Source organism: Thamnophis sirtalis, unplaced genomic scaffold, assembly GCF_051295495.1.
Source record: "Thamnophis sirtalis isolate CommonGarterSnake01/CBP01778 unplaced genomic scaffold, rThaSir2_p1.2 scaffold_3, whole genome shotgun sequence".
In the NCBI taxonomy this organism is placed as follows: Eukaryota; Metazoa; Chordata; class Lepidosauria; order Squamata; family Natricidae; genus Thamnophis; species Thamnophis sirtalis.
The window spans coordinates 9,339,594-9,367,445 of NW_028261383.1; the positions used below are offsets into that span (position 1 = coordinate 9,339,594).

At 41.8% G+C, this 27,852-nt stretch overlaps 1 protein-coding gene across 1 annotated transcript; it reads right to left on the reverse strand.

Annotated features, from left to right (window-relative positions):
• Nucleotides 1-1,522: 1,522 nt before the first annotated feature.
• On the reverse strand, nucleotides 1,523-27,800 carry LOC106555913 (uncharacterized). The gene is made up of 14 exons (XM_014074848.2): nucleotides 27,072-27,800; nucleotides 26,061-26,450; nucleotides 24,540-24,660; nucleotides 24,340-24,413; nucleotides 21,620-21,746; nucleotides 17,911-18,587; nucleotides 15,746-17,686; nucleotides 12,134-12,317; nucleotides 8,282-9,561; nucleotides 7,959-8,094; nucleotides 7,763-7,839; nucleotides 5,279-5,405; nucleotides 2,892-4,565; nucleotides 1,523-2,281 (listed from the first exon to the last, which is right to left on the reverse strand). Exons 1-14 carry the CDS (start codon nucleotides 27,780-27,782, stop codon nucleotides 2,169-2,171), a joined length of 7,632 nt encoding a protein of 2,543 aa, XP_013930323.2. The 5' UTR covers nucleotides 27,783-27,800; the 3' UTR covers nucleotides 1,523-2,168.
• Between the last annotated feature and the right edge of the window lie 52 nt (nucleotides 27,801-27,852).

Genomic DNA, 27,852 nt, shown 5'->3' on the forward strand with positions numbered 1-27,852 from the left:
CAAGGAGATGCATTCATCATATTTTTTGGAAAAGAAAGAACTGAAATGCTTCTAAAGAGAGATGCATCGCCTCAGAGGCCTAAGAACTGAGTATTTGAAACAGCCTAAATATTCAAAAAATCTCAAAGGAACAAAAGGACCTGAGGTAAAATAAATATAAAGATGGGGGAGGGGGAGAGTCAGCATTACTCAGGTACCTGCAAAGTCAAGATGGTGACCATGATCATGTGACGGAAACCACCTATTTTTAGTATGTTGTAAACTTACCTGGTCAGTTTTAGACATGGTATTGCAGATCTGCATTTGGTTACTTATACACTTCTAAGCAAATGAAAAACTCCTCTCAAATCTACTGAGGTACAAAAAGTTCTGTCTCTTGCACACAGGTGGCCTCAAACATTGTTATCTGATGCTGTTTTAGCATCTCTTTGATATTCTCTCTCCATCTTCTTTTGCGTCCACCTCGTGTTCTTTGGCCTTCTCTTTTTTTATATACCTTGTATGGTATAGAATCCCAAGACTTTCTCGCCAAGTGAACAAACCACTTAACTTGCTTTTTTATATATAGTTTGATTGGTTCTATTCCAATTCTCTCTCTTATAATCTCATTTTTTATTTTATCCCTTCTGGTCACTCTGGCAGCTTTCCTCAGACATCTTATTTCCATGATAACTAACTTTCACTGATGTTCTATTTCAAGTGTCCATGTTTGGCATTGGTAACATAAAGTGGGCATGAACATGCTTGGTATGAGATGCTTCTTTGAATGCTAATTTCTTTATCCATTTTTCCATCTTCAGCCAATATCATTCCTACATATTCTGATACTGTTTTATCCTTGTCCCCTCTATTACTAAGTTTAAGATGTGCTTTTTTTACATAGTAATCAATATAATGGTCATCTGAATTAAATTTTCTCATTCCCATCCACTTTAGTTTACTGATTCCCAAGATAATTAATGTTCGTCCAGCTTAACTTGATTCATAGATTTTACATTCTAGGTTCTTATGCAATATTGTTCTTTATAGCATTGGACTTTCCTTTCAACCACACTCCCCACCTGACACAAGCACAGCTGAATCATATAATGGGAATGAAGGGCTCCCCCATGTCCTGCTTCCTGGGGATTCTGGACATTTTCCTGGAGGCAGTGCTGGAGGTCTAGAGCTCTGCTTTCACTTTGCCTGAGCTGTGCATTCAAGGAACTAGGCAGCAGGGAACAACTGATCTGTTTTTTTCCACTTTCAGGATTCAAAGAACCTGAATGGAAAGCTTTGCGTTCCCATTTTTCTTCCTCAACACAAGCCCATATCTTCCTTCTCATGACTAGACAGTCATGTCAGAACCTCCATCCTGGCAAGATGTTCCCTGCAATCTCACTGCCTTCAGCAATGCTCAAAGGATTATCACAAGTGAGCACAGAGCCCTAGAAAGGTAAGACATTCAGTGAAATATGGTGTGATAAAAATGCTGATGATACTGAACAAACCAGTGACTTTTATTCAATTTGAGCAGCAACGTGGTTGAGCACTGTTTGAGAAAACACTTTCAAGCCAATGTCAACTCTGAAACCTTCAGGACTGGCTTCAATGGCTTTCCAAAAAATATTTATTTTATTTATTTACAGTATTTGTCACATCTCATTTTCCAATGTGGCTAAAATGAGAGATAATAATTAAGCCCTGATCAAAAATTAATCCCAACAAGTTTCTGTAACTATTTAAATGTTATTTTAAAATGTAGATTTTGTTCTGGCTCTGATCATAGTACAGAAAGGCAGAAATGGCCCTGCTGGCTGCTCAAAAAAAAAGGTATTTTGCACATGAATATAAGACATCGGAATTCTATAAATTCTTCCTGAAGCAAATTTCCACACTCCAAACATATATTTGGTTTCTCTCCAGATGGATTCTTGGGACAAAAAATAAAAAAGGAATTGTTGACTAAAATTGTTCCCTACTATCTGTTCATTGTAGTTACCTCAGTTCCACTCTCTGATTCTAATTTCTTTTTGATTTTTGTTCCACACAAAAATAACTACAAAAGGCAGTTCTCTTCTTGTTCTTCTGTGATTGTATCAGATCAGTAGCCACATCTGGGCCATATCTTCAGACATGAAGAACTTCTGCCAATGTTCTTTGAAAGGTATCCCTTATTTGCATTTTCTTTATTTTGATTCCCCATGATTTCCAAATCTCTCTTCTCTCATTTCATGTTTCATTATTCGTGATGTCAACATGCTTGACTTCCTTTTGTTCTCATTCTCCTGCATGTCTTTTACTTGGAACAAAAAGAAAAAAACTCATTAGAAGTGTAAGACATAAACTACAAAGATACAATATATGAGATTAATTGTATGATCACCCCATTTCAATGAATTGAAATAGCACACAATTTCAAATTTATCCAAAGATGAATAAGATGGTGGTTATACTGGTTTTTGGAGCAAAGCTGGACTTTCCAAGCATTTTCAATTCCAAATTTCTGAAAAAAAGGATTTTCTCTTATTGATGTGCCACATAGCTGGAACTGTAAAATGACAAAACTTTTAAAGACAGGGCACCCATAACTGTGTGACACAAGCTCTGCCTTTTTTATGTGCATTGCATGTGCAACTTACAAAAAAAAACCCAAGCAGTTTTTTGACCATACTTTTTGGACACCCACAGAATTTTCAATCAGGATTTCACAGTGAAAAAGGTACCTTTTCGGGAATATACATTATATACTCAGGAGCCAAATAAATATACATACACACATACACATACATACATACATACATACATACATACCGTACATACCATACATACATACATACATACATACATACATACATACATACATACATACATACATACATACATTCTTATCTAAAAATACACATTCATACCTAAATGGATCCTCATATGGGATGTAAGATTACTGCTCGTTGTGAAGCTCTTTCCACACTCCATGCATTTATATGGCCTCTCCCCTGTGTGGATTCTTTTATGAGAGGTAAATGAACCATTTTCACGGAACCTCTTTCCACATTCCAAGCATTTATACGGCTTCTCCCCAGTGTGGATTCTTTTATGAATAGTAAGAGAAGTGTTTTCACGGAAACTTTTTCCACACTCAAGGCATTTATGTGGCTTTTCTCCTGTGTGGATTGTTTTATGGGAAGCAAAATGACTGCCCCGGCTGAAGCTCTTTCCACATACTATGCATGTATATGGTTTCTCTCCAGTGTGGATCCTTTCATGAAGAGTAAGGGACCCATTATTACGGAAGCTCTTTCCACATCTCCTGCACTTATATGGTTTCTCTCCTGTGTGGATCCTTTTATGAGAGGTAAGCTGAATCTTTTGAGTAAAGCTCTTTCCACACTCTTTACATTCATATGGTTTTTCCCCTGTGTGAATCCTTACATGAGAAGTCAGTTGAATATTTTGAGTAAAACTCTTTCCACACTGTATACATTTGTATGGTTTCTCCCCAGTGTGGATTCTTTTGTGACAAGCAAGGTTGCTGGTTGTATTGAAGTTTTTGCCACACTCTGTGCATTTGTATGGCTTCTCCCCTGTATGGATCATTTTATGTGAAGTAAGTTGAATGTTCTGTGTAAAGCTTTTTCCACACTCCAAGCACTTATATGGTTTTTCCCCTGTGTGGATCCTTTTATGGTAGGTAAGTGAACTGCTCATGCTGAAGCTCTTTCCACATTCCATGCAGTTATATGGTTTCTCCCCTGTGTGGATCCTCTTATGGAAAGTAAGGGAACTGCTCTCACTGAAGGTCTTCCCACACTCCATACATTTATATGGTCTTTCTCCTGTGTGGATCCTTTGATGGGAAGTAAGTTGAGTGCTCCACCTGAAGGTTTTCCCACACTCCATGCATGTATATGGCTTTTCCCCTGTATGGATTCTCTGATGTGAAGTCAATTGAATATTTTGGGTAAAGCTCTTTCCACACTCTTCACACTTATATGGTTTCTCCCCTGTGTGAATCATTTTATGGGAATTAAGATTAACCTTCTGAGTAAAGCTCTTTCCACACTCGTCACATTTATAAGGTTTCTCCTCTGTGTGGATTTTTTTATGGGAATTGAGATTACCACGCTGGCTGAAACTCTTTCCACATTCCATGCATTTATATGGTTTTCCCCCCGAGTCAGTCCTTTCACTGGGAACAAGAGAACTGCTCCCACTTAAATGCTTTTCATTCTCTGTACTTTTATATCCTTTATTTCTCATTTTGGCTTCTCCACATAAAGAAATGTTAGAAGTCCAATTGTAGCTTTTTTCAACCTCTTGGCCTAGATCTTCTTCTTTAATGTGAATTGTGTAATGTTCATATAGATCTAAGTTTTCAAATGGTTCCACATTCTCCACTTTTAGATTTTCTTTCTGATCTCCTTTGAGAAGAAAGTCTTGAATTTCAATGGTTGGGCTCCTTTTACTCCCATTGTTTGACAGATTTCTTTCATTTTCTGTTGTTTTCATTGGGTATGAAAACGCCTTTCTTCTCTCTTCATCTCTGAACATTTGGACAGCTTCCTTGTTCTCTTGAAGATTATTTCCTTAAGAGAAAAAGAATGAACTACAATTGAGGTAAGGTAGAGGAAGCAAACTAATAATTCATAGCATAGGAGGCAAGTATAAATTTCCTAGTGAAAATCTGCCAAGGATTCTCTGCTGTTTTATAAGGTGTTCTGCTGACCAACATTAAATACTCTGATCAAAGCCGTAAAAAAGTTGGACTTTGAGTGACAGGTTATTATAACACTAATATGAAGAAAACTGCACAATATAATAATACAACAGTTCTATTTTATGAGTTTCTTAAACTGTCACAAAATCCACCTATTTAAATAAAGGAGCACTTTAATTAATTTCACTTATGGAATTCTACTCACAGCTAGAATTCAGTTTAAGAAAGTGAGGAATCAGGGACAAGAAGCTTGTAATATTTATTGCAGAAGTGGAGAATAGGAGCAAGGAGTTGTGCTAACTACATCTAATTTTTTTGCTTATCTTGAAATACTTGCTGTTAACTGGGGAAAGAACATGTATATAGTGAAAAGAGGGAAGAATTTGGGATACAGAAAGTCAACATAATAACATTTACATCTAGTGCCATTAAATGAAATTTTTAATGGTAAGATGACAGTACCCCTCCTTTTCCTAGCCAGGTGAGATCACTTTATGAACTTTTAAAAGAAAAAAAAACTGGCTCTAATTATTCATAAAGTATTTCTTCTAAGCATCTGGGAGGCAGGGCAGGGGGCCTTACCCAAAAAGGCCACATTTCTGGAGTTCTCCAGCATGACTTCTCTGTGCAGGTCTTTCTGAACAGGATCTAGCCGAGACCATTCCTCCTCAGAGAAACACACAGCCACTTCCTCTAAAGAGACAAGAATCTGCAAACAGGCATATCCCTATGAGCAACCAAATTTTATTTGCAAATTCACTCCATTTGATTTGAGAATCCCAAAGCAAAAAAGATTTAGAGTGGGTTAAATAGACACCTTCGGCAGGGGTAAAAATTTGATGTGAAAAAGCTGTCAAGAGTTCACTGCGTTTGACTGAAGTAACATTGGTGGATGAAGTAGATTATCTGAGGAGTATTTAGATCTGTTTCAGTCAAGCTTCAGTTTGTAATCATCCAGATCTGGAGATACTTACAGATAGGCCTTGACTTACAACCTAAGTTACAATCTACCTGAAAAAGGGGACGCACAATTAATGTTCCGATATGCCCCTCCCACCACATGGTCACATAACCATATTTCGGGCCCACAGCAACATGACTGCATTTATTGCCATTTGTAGCATCCAGCAGTCATATAACCATGGCTTATGATAGTTTTACCAAAAACCAGCACTTATTTCAGTTTTCGACAAAACCATTCCCATAACAAACAATGGGTTCACACTTATGACCATTGCAATTCACTTAAAAACCAGGCATCAGTTCTCATAGATGCAGTTATTAGCTTACCGTCTCCCCAAAGTGTCATAAATTCTCTTTTCAGTTTCTAGAATCCCCAAAGATTTACAATGAATTAAAAAGGCATACTCTGCAGGATGTCTATGGAGATTCTCAGTCATTCAGGTCATGGTTGTCCCAAAGGTGCTTTTTTCAAAAGGCAGCTGGACTCTCCCCACCCCTCCCCCCGGAAAATGTTTCGCTTCTCATCCAAGAAGTTGGGTGAAGAACTGAGCTGAAGAAGCTTCTTGGCTGAGAAGCAAAATGTCTTCAAGGGGGAAAAAAATCCAGTCGCCTTTTGAAAAACCATCATTGGGACATGCGCTGCAGGATTAAAAACCTGATGTAAAAAAATTCCAGGGTTGGCAGCATTTGACCGATGTGGTAACATTTGTGGACGAAGCATATTGTCTCAGGAAACAATGTCTAAATCTGTTTAGATCCGCAGCCACTCAGATCTGGAGATATTTCACCTCTGATCTTGGATAGGGTGGCACATCTTCTTTCAAGGTTGGGTACAACCTGAGTGACTTCTCAATGACCAGAAATGACTTTGTAGAAACTTCAACTCATGTGCCATTTGTATCCTTTCCTAGATTGGGAAGCCCTTCAGTCATTTGTGAACTTAGGGCTGCTCTTTAAAACCATTTTGAAGTTTTAACTGGTTTAAAATGCAGAACTGGATCCTGGTACTGCTTTATCTGATCTTGGGGGGGGGGGGTGTAATAAATTGAAGAATTATTGTGACCTATAAAGCACTATATAGCAAAGGTCCCAGATATTTAAAGGAACACCTATTCCCTTTTGTATCAGCCCAAGTGGTTCAATGTAACAAAAGGTTGCAAGCTATAGATAAATAGTATCATTTATTGGTCTCTCAGAAACATTGGTTGAAAATGACCACTGAATCAAATAAACCATGCTTGAATAACTTTTATGGCCCTTCTGTGAATTAATCAAAGTATCTTTCTAGATTAATTCACAGATAGGCTTATCACTAATTCGCGTCTTGCCTGCCAGTTGCAGAAGCATGCATAGCTGGGATCTTCTCTAATATGTTAGAGAATACACATGCAAATACAGTTTCCCAAGAGTGTGCAGAGACCTCATTAAAAGATAAGATTTATTAAGGCCATTCAGTATTTGGATGACACTCAATCCAATTTTGGCTTGTCAGATCCAAAACTGTTTTGAGAGGAGAGTTGAGCTAAGCATTACTGAAGCTGAACCCTCATTTTATATTGCTACAAACAATATACAGTAATATATATTGAGCCCATCAAAAGAGACTGTATATACAGATAGTCCTTCACTTACAACAGTTCATTAATGACTGGTCAAAGTTACAATGACACTGAAAAAACCTGATTTATGACCCTCTATTACACTTATGATTGCTGCAGAACTCCCGTAGTCACATGATCAAAATTCAGATGTTTGGCAATGGATTCAGATTTTTGACGATTGCAGCTTCCCAGGGTCATGTGATCAGTCATCAGTTTTTGCGACTTTCCGACAAACAAACTCAATGGGGAATGCAGGTTCATTTAACAACCATGTTACTAACTTAACAAATCTAACAATTCACTTAACAACTGTGGCAAAAATGTCATAAAATGGTGCCAACTCACTTAACAAATATTTTACTTAGCAACATAAATTTTGGGCTCAATTGTGGCCATAAGTTGAGGACTACCTGTAATCTATCTTCCCTGACATTTTTCCTCCTACTTCTAGATGAAATGGACAGCACACAAATCCAGTAAATAAAAATAAAATAAATAATACCTGAGTTGGAGGTTCAACTGTTTTTTCAACTCCATCAGAAAAAGGAGAAGAACCTATGAATGCGGACTTTCCATTCTCTGTGAGTAGAAGTGACACAAGCAGAATTTTAACAAACATCATTACTAACATAGGGATGCAAAGGATATCCAAAAATAATGAGACACAACAGCTTTCTCCCTAAGGAACCTTCTCTTACCACAGGAAGTGTCTTGACTTTGATCTTCATGGAAGATTGCACTGAAGACCAGCTCCTGGGAAAGATCTGGAATATCCCTCTTTCCCTCGGGGTTCACAGAGATGGACTTCAAGTCAGGCCTCAGGAAATGAAGGGCCTGGAGAAGCAAAGAAATGCAAGTAGGAGAATTTACAGGAAAAATATAAAAGCAGATTGTCAGTGTCTCCTCAATGGAACAATTTGCCTTATACATCTTTCCTTAGCATCTTCAAAACATTATTATGGAAAAATATAAGAATCCCAACATATGGTTATTTTTTCACGTCCCACTGAAGATTTCTCACCTGACCTTCTGCCTTTTCCTTCTTTTCCTCCATCTGGCTTAGGAGGAAAGCTTCAGCCAAGGCCACCGCCTGGGAACTGGTCTCTGCTTCACACTCGCGCACCCAGCTCTCCATCTCTGAAGGCAGGATAGCCAGGAATTGCTCCAGGATCACCAGGTCCAGCATCTGTCCCTTTGTGTTCTTTTCGGGTTGAAGCCACTGTCGGCAAAGCTGGTGGAGATGGCTGCACATCTCCCGGGGGCCCTGGTCCCACAAGCCGGATGGCAGCACACCCATCTTCCTGCTGGTCGTTTCCCGGAGAGCAGTCTGAAGGTCTTCCGCTTTCCTCCCTGGAGCATCCTTCAAAGAGGGTGCGCCCATCTCCACCTGCAGTTCATGGTGGTGAGACTTGAAGTCAGCAAGCATAATCTTTCCTGGTGCAAGATGACCCTGTTGGGGATCTTTTGGGGAGCTCTCTGCAGGGAACTCTTGGGAGAACCTGTGCCCCAGTCCTGACCCCTCTAAGGAGACTTCTGGCAAGGTTCCATTTGGAGCTTTCTCCTCCAGCGGACCTGCCCAAACAGCTCTCTCCAGATCAGCGTCCTGGCAACTCCTCTCCCTGCGCACTAGGTGCAGCGTTTTCTCCAGCAGCGGGCGCAGCTCCTGCAGGGGCAGCTCGGCCCCTCGCTCGGCCCAGCCTTCCTCCTGCAGGGCTTGGATCAGAGCCAGCAGCCGCTTCGGCCGGGCGCGCCCATCTTCCCGCAGTAGCGCTCGGACAGCCTCTCCCGGCCGCTTTTCCAGCAGCGCCTCCAGGGCAAGCTGCATAGCGAGCGCGGCGTTCCCGGACAGACCCGGTCCCTCCTTTGCCTCCAGCTCCGCCGCCAGTCCCAGCAGAGCCGCCCGCAGCGCCACCACGCCGGGCTTCCTCCCGCGCCTCCGTCCAGTGGTAGCAGGGGCCGGACCCGCGGCCTCGGCCATTGCTTGGATGCCGCGCAAGAGAGCCATCTCCAGCCGCAGCAGCCCCTGCAGCCGCTCTTGCTCAGCCTCCGACAACGCCGCGTTCCGGGCAAGAAGAGTCTCCCGGCCGCGCCGGGCTTGGCTCAGCTGCCCGCAGAAGCGCTCCAGGTCCGGCGGCTCATCCAGCTTCACCGCCCAGCGCCAGCGGGCCTGGACCGGCTCGGAGACGCGCGCCGCCAGGAGCTCCTCCGCTTCGGCCAGCCTGCTGGCCAGCTGCTCCGGGGAGATGCCCGGCGCCGCCATCGCCTGCCTAACCTCGACCCTGCGCTCCCTCTGGGTGGCACCTTCTCATATGGTCCGCCCGGAGCCCCCTTCCCAAATCTAGTGGATGGGATGTCCACAGCTTGATGGCAACTGCTGGCCCCCGCCCTTCCTTACAGGACTCTCCTCCCCAGAGGCGGGGCTTCGACGCCCGCGCCTTTTCCCTGACTGGGGAAGGGGGATTCACTTTTATACGCTCATCAACCGAGCGCCCCTGGGCGCCTCCTGCTGAACATGGTCAACGAATAGCACTTAAGTCACAGTTATACATCTAGTCCTCGCCTTAGGAGCACAATTGAGCCTGCAATTAATATTGCTAAGCAAGAGTGTTGTTAAATCAATTTTGCCCCATTTTACGACCTTTCCACAATTTTTAAATGAATCACTGCAGCAGTTATGTTAGTAACCCGGTGGGTAAGTAAATTTGGCTTCCCCATTGACTTTACTTCTCAGGTCACAAAAGGGGATCTTATCATGCCAGGACACTGCAACTGTCATAAATATGAGTCAGTTGCCAAGAATCCAGATTTTGATCATGTGATCATGTGGCTGCTGCAATGTTGTAAGTGTGAAACATGGTCATAAGTCACTTTTATCAGCAATGTTGTAATTTCGAACTATCACTAAATGAAGTGTTGTAAGTTGAGGATTACCTGTATACTACTTTACAGTGTCTTATAGACCTAAGCAGTTTTCAGCATATTACCCCAAACCATCTAGGTCAGTGACGGCTAACCTTTTTTGGCTCGAGTGCCAAAAGCAGAGGGAGCGCAGGGGGGCCATGCAGAGGTATGCCACACCCATAATGCTATGTTCGTAACCCCAGCATACATACATGCACAACACACACACCCCTCCTGAAAGCTCCAGATACCCTGGAGGAAAGAGGTGACACTCGGGCATCTCAGCGCTTCTCTTTTCAATAAAGTCACTCTGAACAGAAACTGGAAAGTAGGACATTTTAGGCAGAGCAAGACCCTCAACTTGGATTCAGTGACTATAGAGAAAATGGAGTCTCTGATAGGTGACCCTGTCAAGAACTAATTCAAAACTGAGCCTTGACTGGACATGAAGCCTTGGAAAAGAGACCCTCTCTCCAAAGGATCCTGAAGAAAAAAAAATCCACATATGAGGAACATGATAATATTGTGAAGCGGGTTTCAGAAGTGCAGCATAAAGTTGGTCTTCCTTCTGGTAAAATAAAAGCACATCTGAATGATTTTTGCCCTCATGACTTTTCACAGAAAGGTTTCCCTCAGCAATTATTTTGAAGAATAAGAACCCATTTTATTCAGAAGCTACCCCAAATCCAGGATGGGGGGAGAGAGTGGCCTGGAGGAGGTGAAAGGGTTAGCTGTAAAAAATTGAAGCCCTGAAGAAAATTATAAATACTTAAAGAAAACATGTATTTTTCTTTTTTATTGCTCAAGGAGAATATTACCTCAGAAATGCATCCAGGGTGGATAAATTATCTAATTTCAGGCAGTGTAAAAATAATTCTTTGAAAAATTGAATAATGAGGAGGGATTGCAGATTTGATATACCTATTTTGATATAATTTGTCATTATGTTTTGTTTGAAGTAAAAAGTATCAAAATGCTACTCAAGAGATGAAGAAGTGCCAAAAGTACTTGAAGCAGCCTATTTTTTTTTAATCTCAAATAAATAAAAGGGCCTGATGGGGGTGAGGGAAAAAATACAAATTCGTTCTAGGAAGAAATTGAGAGGAAAGGTTTTCGCATCAACTTGATTTGCCTGTGTTTGGAGAATCAACATCAAAAAAAATTGGGGGGAAACTCATTGTTTACCGGAATGCATACAAGTTGTTAAAATGTCAAGATGGCAGCCATGATGGTCAGTTTCAGACAAGGTAATGCAAATGGTGTAATTACCTCAGCTAATCCACATTTGGTCTTTACTCTTTCAAAAGCAAGGGGAAATTCCCCCTCAAATTTACCTTTACACATATGTATCATCTTAGTGACATTTTCTTGGCCACCTTCTACAAGGTTTGTCCCATCATCCAGAGCCTAATTCTGAGATGGCTGGAGAGAGGGAGAAATGCTTAGGAGGTTGGAGAACGATAAATCTGGAAAAGAAATTAAGAGGTCATTCCTTCTATGGAGAATTCTGGGTTATTATCCTAGATTCACGTTTCTAATAGTGGCTAGATCAGAAGATATATATTCGATATGTCTAAACTGGTAGTCTGGAATGGGATCTGTAGGCTAAGCAGATGACAAGGGAGTGTATGGTGGAGATTTGCCTGCTCATTAACCACATCAGGGACAGGAATGAAGGGCAACATTGAAAGAATTTCTCCAAATATATTTCCTGGAATAGTACTGAAATCTTCACACACCCTTTACATTCATATGGTTTCCACCATGTGGATTATTTTATGGCAAGTAAGGGTGCCGATTCTAATCAATTTCTTTTCACATTTAGTTCATTTACAGTATATGGTTTCTCTTCTGTGTGGATTCTTTTACGGTATTGAAAGGTACTGTTCATACTGAAGCTCTTTCACATTCCAGGCACTTACATGGTTTTTCCTGGGTGGATCCTTTTATGCAAGGCAAGGGAAATACTCACTTTTCATACATTTGTACATACTGATGTGGCTCTTTTGATGGGAATAAAACTCATGGATCAATTTAAATATCTTTCCATTCTCCCCTGTATGGATCATTTGATGGGAATTCAGTTGAAAGTTACAGGCAAAGCTCTTCCTGTGCACTTGACATTTATATGGTTTCGCCACTTTGTAGGTTCTTATCTGAGAAATGAGTTGAATATTTTGAGGAAAGCTGTTTCTATATTCTATACACTTATACGGTTTCATTCCTGTGTGGCTCTTTTGGTGGTGACTAATCTGAAGGTTTTCCATACTCTATGCATGCATGCATATGACTTCTCCCGTGTATGGATTCTCTGATGCGAAGCCAGTTGAATATTTCAGGAAAACCTCTTTCCACACTCTTCACGTTTATAAGATTTATAAAGTTTTCCTTCATGTGGTTTTTTTTAATGGGAATTAAAATTATCAAGCTGCCTGAAAGAGTTATTTATACGGTTGATCCCCTAAGTCGATTCCTTCACTGGGAGCAGAGGAACTGCTCTCACTGAAACATTTTCCATGTATTTTTGTATTTTTATATACTTTATTTCCAAGGTTGACTTTACCACATAAGGAAAGGTTAGAAGTCCAATTGCAGTATTTTTCATCCTTTTGGCATAAATCCTCTTTGTTAGTGTGAACTGTATAATGTTCATATGAAACTGAGTCCTCTCCAAACATTTCCACACTTTCCACATCTATTTTTTCGTTTTGATCTTTTCTGAGAAGAAACTCTTGAATTTCAGTGGATGGGAAAGTCAAGCTCCTCTTTTTTTGACAGATTTCTTTTGTGTTCTTTTGTTTCGATTGGTTGTGCAAACTCCTGTCTTCTCTCTTTATCCCTGAACCCTTCCTTGTTCTCCTGCATCTTATTTTCTTAAAAATAAAAAGAATGAATAAAAATTAAGGAGGTAGGGGAGGCAAAATAGTATAGGTAATGAGTGTAAATTTCCTAATGAAATTCTGCCAAGTTTTCGCCATTATTTTGAAAGGTGTTTTGATAAGCCTTATTAAATACCTTGGCCTAAGCCTTATAAAATTTCAAGTTTGTGACAGGTCATTATAATGGTCATATGAATACAGGTAGTTCTCAATTTATACACAATTGAGCCCAAAATTTATGTTGTTAAGCGGCAAATTTGTTAAGCGACTTTTCCCCCTTTTTACGACTTTTTTCACATTTGTTAAGTGAAATCATTGCAGTTCTTAAATTAGTAAACATAGTTAAGTGAATCCAGTTTCCCCATTAACTTTGCTTGCAAAAGGGGATCACATGACTCTGGGACACTGCAATCATCATGTGAGTCAGTTGGTGGCAGAGCTGATGGTGTGATGAAAACAGCACACTTTCACAGGGCTCCATGCTAAGCTGCCTGCCAGGGGGGTCATATTGGACGTAACTGGATCTAAGCCACCTTGGGTGGGGAGGTGGAAGGTGGCTATTAAACTGGCTAGACCAAGGCTGTGACAGCTCCAATGAAAGAGCAATAAAAGAGACAAAGGAATAACAGTGTGCTTGGATCTGGGTGAGACACTTTCAATTTTCCAACTTCTGTTGAGGAATTTGCCCCAGAATCAAACTTTTATTTTGAAATGAGACTCTAAAAGAGAGGAGGTGGTTTTTCACTCACTCTTCAAGAAACAGCAGCTAAACTCAGGAGTTGCTGACAGACCCGATTAAACAAGTAAACGTTTTTAAGAAATAGAGCTTTAAATGGTTGGAACTCTGGCTGGCTGTGGATTTTTAGAAATATATTTAAGATACTTTCCTGAGTACTGAAATTTTGAAAAAATTAACATTGGGTACATGGAAGTTTTTGAAGTGAACCTTGGATGATAGTGGAGAAATAAAGTAAGGACGCCATCTACTGGTGGAATCTGGGCAAAGACCTTGGATTTGTTTTGTGAAAAGCAAATTATTTGGGTTTGCTTAAAACTAAACTGAACTGATAAGCTCAATTGGTTGCCGACTTGTGAAATAACACCTGCATATTGCTTACATTGAACATTTGGAAACAGATAATGAAGACTCAGAAAACTATAGAAATCTGTGACTGAGACTTTCTGAATTATAAATATGCTAAGCAGTGTGAAACTTGGATTTATCTTGAAGCTAAGTGGATGGTTCTTAGATCTGCTAGACAGGTGACTTATATTTATTGAGAATTTTGTGGGCCTTGTGGAAATACTATTCACTACAAGAAAAATAACGGAATTAAAAAGAACACTGAAGAAATGGATTGGATAATTTAGACAGACTGTGTTTAATTCAAAACTAAAGTTAAAGAACAGTGAACTTGATTGATGACTTAAAGGGGTGGGGAAAAGTGGGAGAAGAGATCTACTGGTTAAAAAGGGTACCTTGAGGGGGTGGAATACACCGATATATCAATCTGATAGTAATAACATGAGGCAGGTGTGGCAAGGGATTCAACAAATTACCCACCACCAACTGACCAATGTCATCCCTGCTGAGGGGGACGCTTCGTTAGCAGAGGAGTTGAATTATTTCTTTGCTCACTTTGAAGTGGAGACATCAAACACAGCTAAAATACAGCCACCAGCCCATTGTAACCCCCACCTCATGGTGGAGGAACAGGAGGTGAGGAGCATTTTGAGAGCTGTGGACTCTAGAAAGGCTACTGGTCCTGATGGTATCTCTGGCCAAATGCTTAAAGACTGTGCTGATCAGTTGGCTGGAGTCTTTACTAGGATCTTCAATCAGTCTTTATCTCAGTCTACTAGTCCATTGTGTTTGAAGGCTTCCATCATTGTTCCGCTGCCAAAGAAGTTCCCTATCAATAACCTCAACAACTACAGACCAGCGGCACCCACTCCTATCATCCTGGAGTGCTTTGAGAAATTGGTCTGCTGGCACATTTCTGGTCTTCCACATACATTTGATAAACATCAGTTTGCATAAAGAACAAATAGATCTACAGAGGATGCCATAGCCACTACTCTTCACATTGCTATGACTCATTTGGACAAGAGGGATGGGGTATGTGAGGATGCTTTTTGTAGATTTTAACTCTGCGTTTAACACAATTCTATCACATAGACTAGTGCCGTGATGGTGAACCTATGGCGTGCCACAGGTGGCATGCAGAGCCCTCTCTGCAAGCACGAGACACACACATGTGCGGGGGATTCGTGTGAGCATGTGTGTAGGGCTTGGGGGCTTTTGCATGCATGCACAGGGGGGCAGGGCACACAGGGGGTTGTGCATGCATTGCATTATGGGTGTGTACATATGCTTTTGGCACACGACAACAAAAAGGTTAGCCATTACTGGTATAGAATAAGGGATGCAACACGCAACCCTGTGGTGTACCAGTGTTAAGAATAAGAATTGAAGAGATATGATTACCTAATCTGACAGGCAGATTGAATAAGGAAGCCCAACATCTGTAAGTTTAGACACTAGTCCAGTGATGGCAAATCTTTTAGAGACCGAGTGCCCAAACTGCAACTCAAACCCCACTTATTTTATTTATTTAAAAAAACCCACAATAACAGCTTTCAATGATACAAACAACTTTTTATCAAAAGGTAAAAGTTTGCATTTGTCATGCTTTTGATTAATGTGACTTTTGCTGTTGTATGCATGCTGATAATTTTTCTAACCTTGGCTCATACTTTGTAAGTTTGAGAGCCATACATGCAGCAGCCAGGTCATCTGTTAGTTTGTTTCTGGCGTCAGGTTTGATATAATTCAAAGCTGAAAACAGCTGCTCACAAGCATAAGATGACCCAAACAAGGTAAGGAAAGCAATCCCAAGTGTTTTCATTGAGTTAAAATTATTTGGCAGAGAATTCCACACTTTAAGAATTTCATTTTCAGAACTGACTGTGTCAGAAGTAACTATGCTGTCCTGTGTCATCCTTTCCATCTTCTCAAGTGTTTCACGCAGGTCACAGAATTTATTTTTCCACATAGAGCTTTCTTGAAATTCCAATAGCTCCATTTCCAGATTTTCTAAATCTAACCAGTGTAAGCAGGAAAGATCAAGTTCTTCAAATTTGGCTTTATCTGGAGAAGTAAGAAAACACAGGGTTGTCTCCATTTTACGGAACTCTAAAAACCTGTTAGTAAAACCCACCTTTGCAGCTGCTACAATGCTAGAAAATTCCTTGTAGATTTCCTGATGGCTTGTAGGATTGTCTGCAAATGTTGTAGAATTTTCTAAATATATTTTTAGATTTGGAAAATATTTCAGCTGCCCACTTTCAAGGTCTCTTTCAAAAACCTGCAGTTTTCTTTCAAATGTTTTGATATCACAAAACATCCTTTCTGCTGTTTTCCCTACACCTTGTAGTTGCTCATTCAGTACATGGAAGTGTACTGTAAAATCTGTAAAAAACATGAGGTTGGTAAGCCAGGCCATATCAGTGAGCTGTGGACATTCCCGCCCTTTTTCATTCATAAACAGCCTAATTCCATCCAAGCAGGCTACAAATCTCTCCAGGACTCGTCCTCTGCTCAGCCACCGGATATTGTTGTGCATAAACAAACCATTATATTGTGCCTGAACCTCCTCAAGAAGTACTTGAAACTGTGGAAAATTCAGACCATGAGACATGATATAATTCACCATTTTTGTGACATCTTTGAGGACATCGTCAATTCTTTTGCTGCTTTCCCTGTCGCAAAGAGCTTCCTGATGTATAATACAATGGAACTGAATGACTTTATGCTTCATTTCTTTAACAAACAACTGTATGAAACCAGATGTTGCCCCCACCATAGAAGGGGCCCCGTCACTAGTAATTGAAACCACTTTTTCTGGTCTTATGCCTTGTGACAGAAAAGCCTCCATCACAGCTTTGTAGATATCTATCCCTTGTGTTCTTTCAGGCAAAGACACCAGTTTCACCAGCTCTTCTCTCATGATGTCACCAACAGCATAACGCAAAATTATTATTAGCCTTGCATGATTATTTACATCTGTACTTTCATCCAAGCACATGGAGTAACAGGCTGCCTTTTGTAAGTCAGTGGTGAGCTGCTGATTAACATCACTTGCCATGCGCTGGACTCGATCTTTAACAGTATTCCTGCTAAGTGGCACCTCAGAGATGCGTTTAACAATTTTATCCCTGTTTGGGAAATCATGAAAAAGGGAATTACACTTAGACAACATGGCCGTCTTGATAATATCTCCATCAGAGAGGGTCTTACCATGTTTTGCTATGCACAGTGAAATTTGAAAACTGGCAGCTGTCAGATGATTTTTTTTAGAAAGAAAGTCGGAAAAACTAGGAGACTGCAAATGATAGTTCCTCAATTTCCCTTCAAGAAACTCTTTTCTTTCAGTTGCACCAAGTTCGGCAACACTTTTGTGGTTGGTGTTAAAGTGCCGCTTGACACTTGATGTACGACACACAACACTTTCTTTGCACAAAGTACATAATGCTTTCCCATTGTGTTCAATCATTCCAAATGACTCTGTCCAGGCCTCTCGGAATGATCTTCCACTACCTGCTTTTTTTGCTGCGCTCATTTCTGGGTATTCAAGACTTGGAGTCTACAAAAACACAAAATTTAAAAAAAAATGAAGCATCCAGGACAAATCTCCCCCATACTAAAAATAGCTAACACTATTAGTTAACACTAACAAAATTGATATTCCCTGAATCAACAATCTATGGCAATGATTCTCAGCTAGGGTTCCATTTGAATTTGCTGACCACCAGCCCAAGGGGGCAATGTTCCACTGACTAGCCACAGTCACACAGTCCCTGTACTTACCCTGTAAGCAATTTCAGTGATGGCAGGGAAGCGGGCAAGGTCCGGGAACAGCTGGGCCCGATCGGTGAAAGCAGGAGCAGCTGGGTGATGGAAGGGAAGCGGGTGAGGTCTGGGAGCAGTAGATGAGATCTGGGAGCAGCGGGCGAGGTCTGGGAACAGTGGACGAGGTCTGGGAATAGTGGGTGAGGTCTGGGAGCAGCAGGCGAGATCCAGGAGCAACTGGGCCTGGGCCACATTGTTCGGGACATTGGCGACAGCAAAGTGGGTGAGGTCTGGGAGCAGCTGAGCTCGATCAGTGACAGCAGGAGCAGCTGGGCCCAATCGGCGACAGCAGGAGCAGCTGGGCCCTATCAGCGATGGCAGGCAAGGGGGCGAGGCCCAGGAGCAGTAGCCATGGTCCAGGAGCAGTGGCCATAGTCCGGGAGCAGCTGGGCCTGGGCCATGTGGTCCAGGAGATCGGCAACGGCAAAGCGGGTGAAGTCCGGGAGCAGCTGGGCCTGGGCCACGTGGTCCGGGAGATCGGTGACGGCAGTCAAGTAGTCCATTTTTTCCCTCCCATTTTGTAAGTGGGAAGTCTGCTTTTGGCCAGAAAGCAACTTGGCGCGGCGATGCGTGCCCGCAGAGAGGGCTCTGTGTACCACCTCTGGCACGCATGCCATAGGTTCGCCGCCACTGCTCTATAGAATTAGATAAATGGCAAAAATTGTGGGATAGAAACTATAAATTAATAATGTCTACAAAATATAAGCAAAACATATATAAAATGTTTTATAGATGGCATTTCCCACTGGCTAGATTAGCCAAGATATTCAAATATATGTCCGTTAAATGTTGGAAGTGTAACCAGATTACAGGGTCATACTACCATATGTGGTGGATGTGCCCAAAGTCAAAAATGTATTGGACAAAAATACATACAGATAGAAAAAAATGATAAAGGAACATATAGATCTAAAACCAGAAATATTCTTGTTGAGTATCATACCAGAAAAATATGGTAAAGGGAATATGTATTTAATATTACATGTGTTAACAGCAGCCAGAATTGTATTTGCACAATATTGAAAGGGTGAGGAGATCCCTACAGAAGAGAAGATAATAAAAAAAGATATTAGAATGAGCAGAAATGAACAGATTAACTGTTAACACTTGAAATTAAGGAGAAGGAAGACACTGAATATTTTAAAATATGGGATTCGTTTTATCTATGGTTAAACAATAGAAACTTAAGTTAGAACCTTTAAAACCACAAGAGAAGGATTAGTTTTATTATGAGGGCTGATTACATTGTTATTAACTTTGATTAGTATTAATAATGAATATGTATTAATTTTATGACAAGAAAGCATTGTTATTACAGGACTATTACTGAAGAATATTATTACAAACAGGATGAAGATTTGCTGAAAGTAATTGTAATCAGACAACACACTGTCAATATGGATATTGAAAATGTAGCTACTTATAGTTAAAAAGAAAAAAACATATGTAAAAAAAATGTGAGTTGTCAATCACGGGACCATGAGGAAGCTAGGACAGTCATAAGTATGAAAAATGGTCATAAATCACATTTTTCAGTGCCACTGTAACTTCCACCGGTCACTAAATGAACTGTTGTAAGTCGAGGATTACCTGTAAAACTGCACAGTATGAAATGGACCACTTCTATTTTATGAGCTTCTTAAACTCACAAAATCTATTTTTTTAAGTAAAGGGCCACATCTGCTCTGTTGGTCTCAATAAATGTGCTTAATTTATTTATTACTTAAATGGAAGAGGGACTTCCATTTAAGGAAATAAGGAATTGGGAAAGAAGCTTGTAGTAGTTATAGTAGAGGTGAAAAAGGGGGAGAATGAGGGCAAGGAGATGTGCTAAATGGTCTAATTTGTTTGCGTAACTTGAAACGCCTATTAACCAGGAAAAAGGAATATATAGGCAGTCCTCAACTTACAACCATTTGTTTAGTGACCATTTGAAGTTACAACAGCACTAAAAAGTGATGAGTAGAGTAGGATAGGATAGGATAGGATAGGATAGGATAGGACAGGACAGAATAGAATAACTTTATAGTCACTTTGAATGTACACTAACTGGCATACATTAAAAATGAAATTTCATTGCATACAGCTCTTAAAGAGTCACCGCCTTCAATATTATGCTACATAAACATGATAAAATAAACAAATAAACAAATAAATAAATTCTAAATTATGTATATACCCACATATGTAATATTACACAGAGAAACAGCAGAGTCTAGTTCAGATGTATACCATATTTTTCAGACTATAAGATGCACCCCCCCCCAAAAAAATAAATGTGGGTGGAAATGTCTGTGCATCTTATAGAGTGAATATGGGCCTGTTTTTGGCCTCCACAGATCCTGTTTTTGGCCTGCAGAGTGCTTCTGGATGCCAGGGAGGACAAAAACAGGATCTGAAGAAGCCTCTAGAGGCCAAAGACAGGCCCAGTTGTGGCCTGCAGAGTGCTTCTGGGGACTAGGGAGGCTGAAAACAGGACACACGGAAGGTTTGGGAGGCCAAAATCAGGCCCGCATTTGGCCTGCAGTGCTTCTGGGGGCAAGGGAGGCCGAAAATGGAATGTGCAGAGAAAAAAAAATTGTCTTGTTTTCCTCCTCTAAACCTAGGTGCGTCTTAAGGCCCAATGCATCTTATAGTGCGAAAAATACGGTACATATTTATGGCAAGAAAAATGAATAATGTGAGTTTACCAGGCGGGATGGCAAAGGGAACAAAGCTGTTATAGAATGTGGTATTCCTGCTAAAAATACTTTGAACCCTCCTCCCAGAGAGGAGCAACAGAAACAGACCATAAAGTGAATGTGTGAGGTCTCTAACAATGCTATGAGCTCTAAGCACAAAGCGCTTATAAGCAGTATCCTGAGTAACGGGAAGCAAGCTTCCTATAATCTTCTCGACTGTCCTCACCATTCTCTGTATGGACTTTCCATCTGAGGCACTGCTGCAACGAAACCAAACAGTGATGCAGTGTACTAAAATGCTCTCAAACATGCCTCTGTAAAAAGTGGCCAGGACAGAAGGAGAAAGATGCACTCTCCTTATCTGACACAGGAAATGCAAATGCTGGTTTGCATGCTTCACTAATTTGGTCTGGAGAGACCAACTCAGATTGTTAGTTATTTGTCTCCCCGCCCAGATATTTAATACTGTCAACCACCTCTACAGGTGCATCCTCGATGCTGGCTTATTACTGTTTTTCACACAACTATTACGGCATCCCTGTGATCACATGATCATAATTCAGACGCTTGGCAACTAGCATGTATTTATGATGGTTGCAGTGTCTGGGGATCACAGATCACTTTTTGTGACCTTCTGACAAGAAAAGTCAATGGGGAAGCCAGATTCACTTAACAACCATGTTACTAACTTAAAAACTGCAATGATTCACAGTAACAGTGGCTAGAAAGGTCGTAAAATGAGGCAAAATTAATTGTCTTGCTTAGGAATGGAAGTTTTAGGCTCAGTTGTCATCAAAGTCTATCTGGAGTTTAAAGTCAAAACAGGGAGTGCCATTAAATCAACGTGTTACCCATAAATTGACTGATTCCTTCCTTTACCTAGACAGGTGAGGTTGTTTGTTAACTGAAAAAAGAAAAATGACTGGCTCTATCTATCAGTAAAATATTTCTTCTAAGCATCAAAAGACAGGGCAAGGGGGCCTTACCCAAAAAGGCCACATTTCTGGAGTTTTCCAACATGACGTCTCTGTACAGGGCTTTCTGAGCAGGATCTAACCGAGACCATTCCTCCTCAGAGAAACACACAGCCACCTCCTCTAGAGAGACAAGAACCTGGGGGAAAAAATCATACCCCTATGAGCAAACCAGTTGCATTTGCAAATTCTCTCCTTTTGGTTCAAGAATCTCAAAACAAAGATTTGTAGTGGGTTAAACAGGAATCTTCTGCAGGGTTAAAAATCTGATGTAAAAAAAACCTGTTGGAGCTCAGAGCATTTGACTGATGTAACATTGGTAGAAGAAACAAATTATCTGAGGAAGTGGATTCTTTAGATCTGTTTCAATTAGGGTTCAGTTCGCAATCATCCACATCTGGAGATGTTTACGGGTAGGCCTTGACTTAAAAGGGATGTTTTTGTTGGTTATCTACCAGAAAAATATGATAAAAAGGCTATATATCTATTTTTACATGTATTAACTGCAGCTAGAATTGTATTTGTGCAATAATGGAAAAATGATGAGATATTGTCAGATGAGAGTATAATTAAGAAAATATTAGAATGTGCAGAAATTGACACATTAACACTTATTATTAAGGATAAAGAAGAAACAGAATATTTTCTGATGTGGGATGTATTTTATCAATGATTAATAGAAACAGAAGTTAAATGGAGGAGATATAAAAAAGAGGAAATGTTAATGTGGAGAGAATTTGATGATGAAGATGTTGAAGGCAAATGAAATATCTTTCCTCAACGTCCCAAATGTATGTTTTCAAAAGGCAACCTGGACTTTCTAGTCACAGAATTTATAAAGAAGGCACAACTAACACAACACAATAAGAACAAAGAACGACAAAAAGGCATTTTTTCTACCCTACAGCTTAGACAGGGAAAAAGCACACAAAACAGAAAAACCAACCCAGATGGTCAGGGACATGTCTCAGAAAGCTGACAGATGGGTGAGATAATTAGAGTTGCAGAAAAAACAATTGTTACCAATCTGCTTTCCATTGAGGACCTGTATACTGCATGAGTCAAGAGGGCTGTGAAAATATAAGCAGACCTCTCTCATCCTGGACATAAATTGTTTCAACTTCTGCCCTCAAAATGATGCTATAGGGCACTGCACACCAGAACAAGTAGACACAAGAACAGTTTTTCCCCAAATGCCATCACTCTGCTTAACAACTAATTCCCACAACTCTGTCAATAATTTACTAAGAATGTATTACTATTATTCTTCTCTTCCTAGTATCTATATCTTCACACTTATGACTATATCCATAGTGCTTGTATCTTTCAATGTATATTGTTTTATTTGTTTACTAATATGATTTGATAACTTATTAGTAACCTTGACTATCACTAAGTGTTGTGTATGGAGAATGTATTTCATTCTCCTTATGTACACTGAGAGCATATGCACCAAAGACAAATTCCTTATGTGTCCAATCACACTTGGCCAATAAAGAATTCTATGCTATGCTATTCTACAACTGTCTGACAGACAGCTTACCCAAACAGAAAATAATGTTTTGGTGAAAGGACCAAATTTTTTAGTAACACCAGAACAGGTACCAATTGTACAGCTCCTCACAGCCACAAAGTCAGCCATCAGGAGCAATAAACTAGCAGAACCAGAAGCAGAATAATTAAGGAGGAAGGTAGATGCAGCCCTCACCAGGGTCAAAACACCGGCTTCCAATCTCACCATTCAAGAAAGGAGAGTAGTGACATCTCAAGGAAGAGACCCAAACATCACCCTCCTGCCATGCTGATAAAGGAAGATGCACAGTTATCCTGAACATAGATGGCTACAAGGCCTAGGACCTAGCTGAACAATCTTCTGAAGGACACGGCTACATATGAGATTCTGAAAAAAGACCCCACCAACGGTTTCAAGGAAAAGGCCATTGATTTATTGCAACAGAAAGTCCAGTTGCCTCTTGAAAAAGTATCTTTGGGACAACCATGACTCTTTGGGACAACCATTCTTTTGGATGAGAATCTCCATAGACATCTTTCCTCAACAAATCAGCTAGGACTATCAGAGCTTGTCAAGAAATTAAAAGATGCTTGCTCCTGGGGAGGAAAGCTATGGCAAATCTAGAGAGCATACTAAAAAACAGAGCCGGAGAAGACTCCTGCGAGTCCCTTGGTCTCCAAGGCAATCAAACCGGTGAGTCCTAGAGGAGATCAAACCTGACTGTTCTTTAGAAGGCCAGATGAAACTCAAATACTTTGGCCACCAAATGAGAAGGAAGGACTCACTAGAGAAGAGCCTAATGTTGGGAAAAATTGAGGACAAAAGAAGTAGGGGACGACAGAGAATGAGGTGGCTGGATGGAGTCACTGAAGCAGTCGGCGTGAGCTTAAATGAACTCTGGGGGACGGTAGAGGACAGGAAGGCCTGAAGGAACATTGTCCATGGGGTTGCAATGGGTCAGACACTAACTAACATCATCACAGCTTCTAATCTGGACATTTGCAGCAGAATGCACTGATGGGCCCTTCCATAACATTTTAGCCAATGGACTAGGGGTCCTAATGGATCAATTTTGCCCTTCAGAAGAGTGCAAGGACAGCTCTTAAATTTTTTTTGGATGCCACCAATATTTAGATGACACTGAGCCAATATCATATGTAGTCAATTGAACGAGACCTCCAACTGAAGCTTATATCTTAACTGACGTTTCCTCTCCTACCTGAGTTCGGTGTTCAAGTGGCTCTTCAACTGCACTAGAAACAGAAGAACCCATGAATGCAGATTTTCCATGCCCTGTGAGGAAAAAATGACATAAGCAGAATTTTTGGAAACATAGTTAATAAATTTTGGCGAGTATTATACAAAACAGGGCCCAGAGAATCAGGGAAAAAATCCCTTCTTTCCAACGAACCTTCTTACCTGATAAGGTGCTCTGACTTGGATCTTCATGGAAGATCCCACTGAAGAGCGGGTCCCCGGAATGATCGGGCCAATCCCTTCTTTCCTCTGGATTCTCAGACTTCAAGTTGAGTCTTTGCAACTGATAGACCAGGAAAAAAAATACAAGTAAGAGAATTTATGAACAAGGAGCATATTCTTACTGCCAGCTCAAAAATATGAGCCAGCAGTGTGTGGCAGCAGCCAAAACAACCTAATACAATCCTTGGTTGTATAAACAGAGGCATAGAATCAAAATCACGTGAAGTATTAGTGCCACTTTATAAAGTGGCTTTATATACGGTGGCTCAGTGGCTGAGTTTGTCGATCAGAAAAGTTGGCAGTTTGGTGGTTTGAATCCTTAGTGCCGTGTAACGGAGTGAGCTCCTGTTACTTGTCCCAGCTTCTGCCAACCTAGCAGTTTGAAAGCATGTAAAAATGGAAGTAGACAAACTGAAGCCACCTTTGGTGGGCAGGTAACAGTGTTCCATGCACCTTCAGTGTTTAATCACTCTGGCCACATTACCACGGAGATGACTTCAGACAGTTTTGGTCACATTACAAAAAAAAATGTTGAGATTTTGGAAAAAATGCAAAGGGCAAATAAAATGATTAAAGGCATGAAAGCTGCAGGATTTGGGTTTGGCTAGTCTAGAGACAAAAGGACAAAAGGGTGAACATGATAGCAGTATTTGAGAGGTTGCCACAACGAGGAGGGAGTCAACTGAAGGCAGGACAAGAAACAAGGATGGAAACTAATCAAGGAGAGAAACAACCTGTAATTACGGAGAAACTTCCTAACAGCAAGGACAATTAACCAGTGGGACAGCTGGCCATGAGAAGTTCTGTGACCCGTCAAAAGCGCGTTCCACAAAAGCGCGGTCGACGAAATCGCGTATGTGACGTCATCACAACGCGACGAAAAAGATCTAAAAATTGAAATAAAAATTAAATTACAGCAAGCCGATTCACATAAAGGTAAGGGTTAGGTTAAGGGTTAGGGTTAGGTTAAGGGTTAGGGTTAGAGCGTTAGCGTTACGTTTAGCGTTAGGTTAAGGGTTAACGTTAGGTTTTTTGTTACGTTAAGGGTTAGGTTTAGAGTTAGGTTAAGGGTTAGGTTTAGGGTTAGGTTTGGGGGGGGCTTAGGGGAAGGTTTTAGCTTTATTTTTACATTTTTCGATCTTTTTCGTCGCGCTGTGATGACGTCACATACGCGCTTTCGTCGACCGCGATTTTGTCGTCTACGGTTTTGTGGTAGAACCGAGAAGTTCTAGGTGCTTCATCACTGGAGGCTTTTAAGAAGAGACTGGACAGTTACTGGTCTGAAATGGGATGGGGTCTCCTGATTGGGCAGAGAGCTAGACTAGAAGGTCTCCAAGGTTCCTTCCAGCTCTATTCTGATTGACTCAGAGTTCAACATCTCCTAAGTATTTTCACAAACCTGTTAAGGAGCCTGTAAAAATTCCACTTCCATTTCTGACTTGCCAGGTGATGATTTCTCACCTGCATCTCCCCCTGCTTCTTCTGCTCTTCTGCCTGGCTCAGGAGAAATCCTTCAGCCAAGGCCACTGCCTGGGAGCTGGTCTCTGCTCCACATTCCCGCACCCAGCTCTCCATCTCTGGGGGCAGAAGAGCCAGGAACTGCTCCAGGATCACCAGGTCCAACATCTGTCCCTTTGTGTGTTTTTCCGGCTGCAACCACTGGCGGCAAAGTTGGTGGAGATGGCTGCACATCTTCCGGGGTCCCTGGTCCCACCAGCTGGATGATTGAACACCCATCTTCCTCCTGGTCGTTTCCCGCAGGGCATCCTGAAGATCCTTCACATTCCTCCATGGGGCATCATTCATAAAGGGGAGGTCCGTCTCTGCCGGCAGCCCATGCAGTTCCTTTGGCTGAAGGAAAAGCATTAGTCGGTGGATACAGGTAGTCCTTTCATTTAGTGAATTACGATGGCACTTTGCAGCATCCCCTCAATAATGTGATCACAATTCAGATGCTTGGCAACTGGTTCATATTTATGACCATTGCAGCATCCCTGGCTCATGAATTTCATTTAACAAGCATATTACCAACTTGTCAACTTGCAGTTGATTCACTTAACCACTGTGGCAAGCAATATCGTAACATGGAGCAACCCCCCCTTCAGGAATGACTCACTTAACAACAGAAATATTGGGCTCAATTGTGGTCATAAGTTGAGGACTAACTGCACAGTGATTCACTTCCCAAAGGTCATAAAATGGGATAAAACTCACTCAACAAACATCTTGTATAACCAAAACTCACTCAACAAACGTCTCACTTAACGATGGAAACCTTAGCCTCCATGGTGGTTGTAAGTTGAGGGTTACCTTTACAGTGATTTGCTTCCCAACTGCGGCAAGAAAGGTCGTAAAACGGGACCACTCACTCACTTTCAACAAATGTCTTGCTTAACCAAAACTCACTCAACAAACGTTTGGCTTAGCGACAAGAAACCTTGGCCTCCATGGTGATCCTAAGTCGAGAGCTACCTGCACTTTCTTTCCTGACTCAAGCGGCTCCTGATGACGCTCTGTCTCCTCCAGGGAGATATTTAGGAAGAGATTTTCCTCCAGATCCGCAGCAGGCCGGCCCCGCTCCTTGCGCGCCAGGCGCAGCGCCTTCTCCAGCAGCGGGCGCAGCTCCTGCAAAGGCAGCTCGTCCCCTCGCTCGGCCCAGCGTTCCTCCTTCAAGGCTTGGATCAGGTTTTGCACCCGCCGCCACGGCCGGGCTCGCCCTTCCTCCCGCAGCATCCACTCCAGCGCCCAGAGCGCTTCCCGCGGCCGCTTCTCCAGCAGTGCCTCCAGGGCAAGCTGCAAGACAACCGCGGCGTCCCCGGGCAAACGTGACCCCTTGGATCCCTCCAGCGGCCCCGCCGCCACCTTCAGCAGCGCCGCCCGCAGCGCTGCTGCCGGACCCAACGCTTGGATGGCGCGTAGGAGAGCCATCTCCAGCTGCAGGAACCCCTGCAGCCGCTCCTGCTCGTCCCTGGAGAGAGGCGCGTTCCCGGCTAGCAGAGCCGCCCTGCCTCGCCGGGCTTGGCTGAGCTCCGCGCAGAAGCGCTCCAGATCCGGCGGCTCGCCCAAGTTCACAGCCCAGCACCGGCCGGACCGGATCGGCTCCGGCACGTGCGCCGCCAGCAGCGCTTCCGCTTCGGCTAGACCGCGCGCCACCTGCTCCCGGGAGAAGCCCAGCGGCGCCATCGCGACCCTCGCTCCTGCTTCTTACTGCCAGCAGTTCAGTGGTAGCAGCAGGCGGGAACCCCGCCCCGCC

Coding starts and splice junctions, on each gene's coding strand:
- LOC106555913 (XM_014074848.2), bottom strand. CDS start 27,782: ATGGCGCCGCTGGGCTTCTCCCGGGAGCAGGTGGCGCGCGGTCTAGCC. Junction 4,566..5,278: donor CAGAAATGTGGCCTTTTTGG/GTAAGGCCCCCT, acceptor TTTTCTCTTAAG/GAAATAATCTTCAAGAGAAC. Junction 2,282..2,891: donor CCATATGAGGATCCATTTAG/GTATGAATGTGT, acceptor TTTTGTTCCAAG/TAAAAGACATGCAGGAGAAT.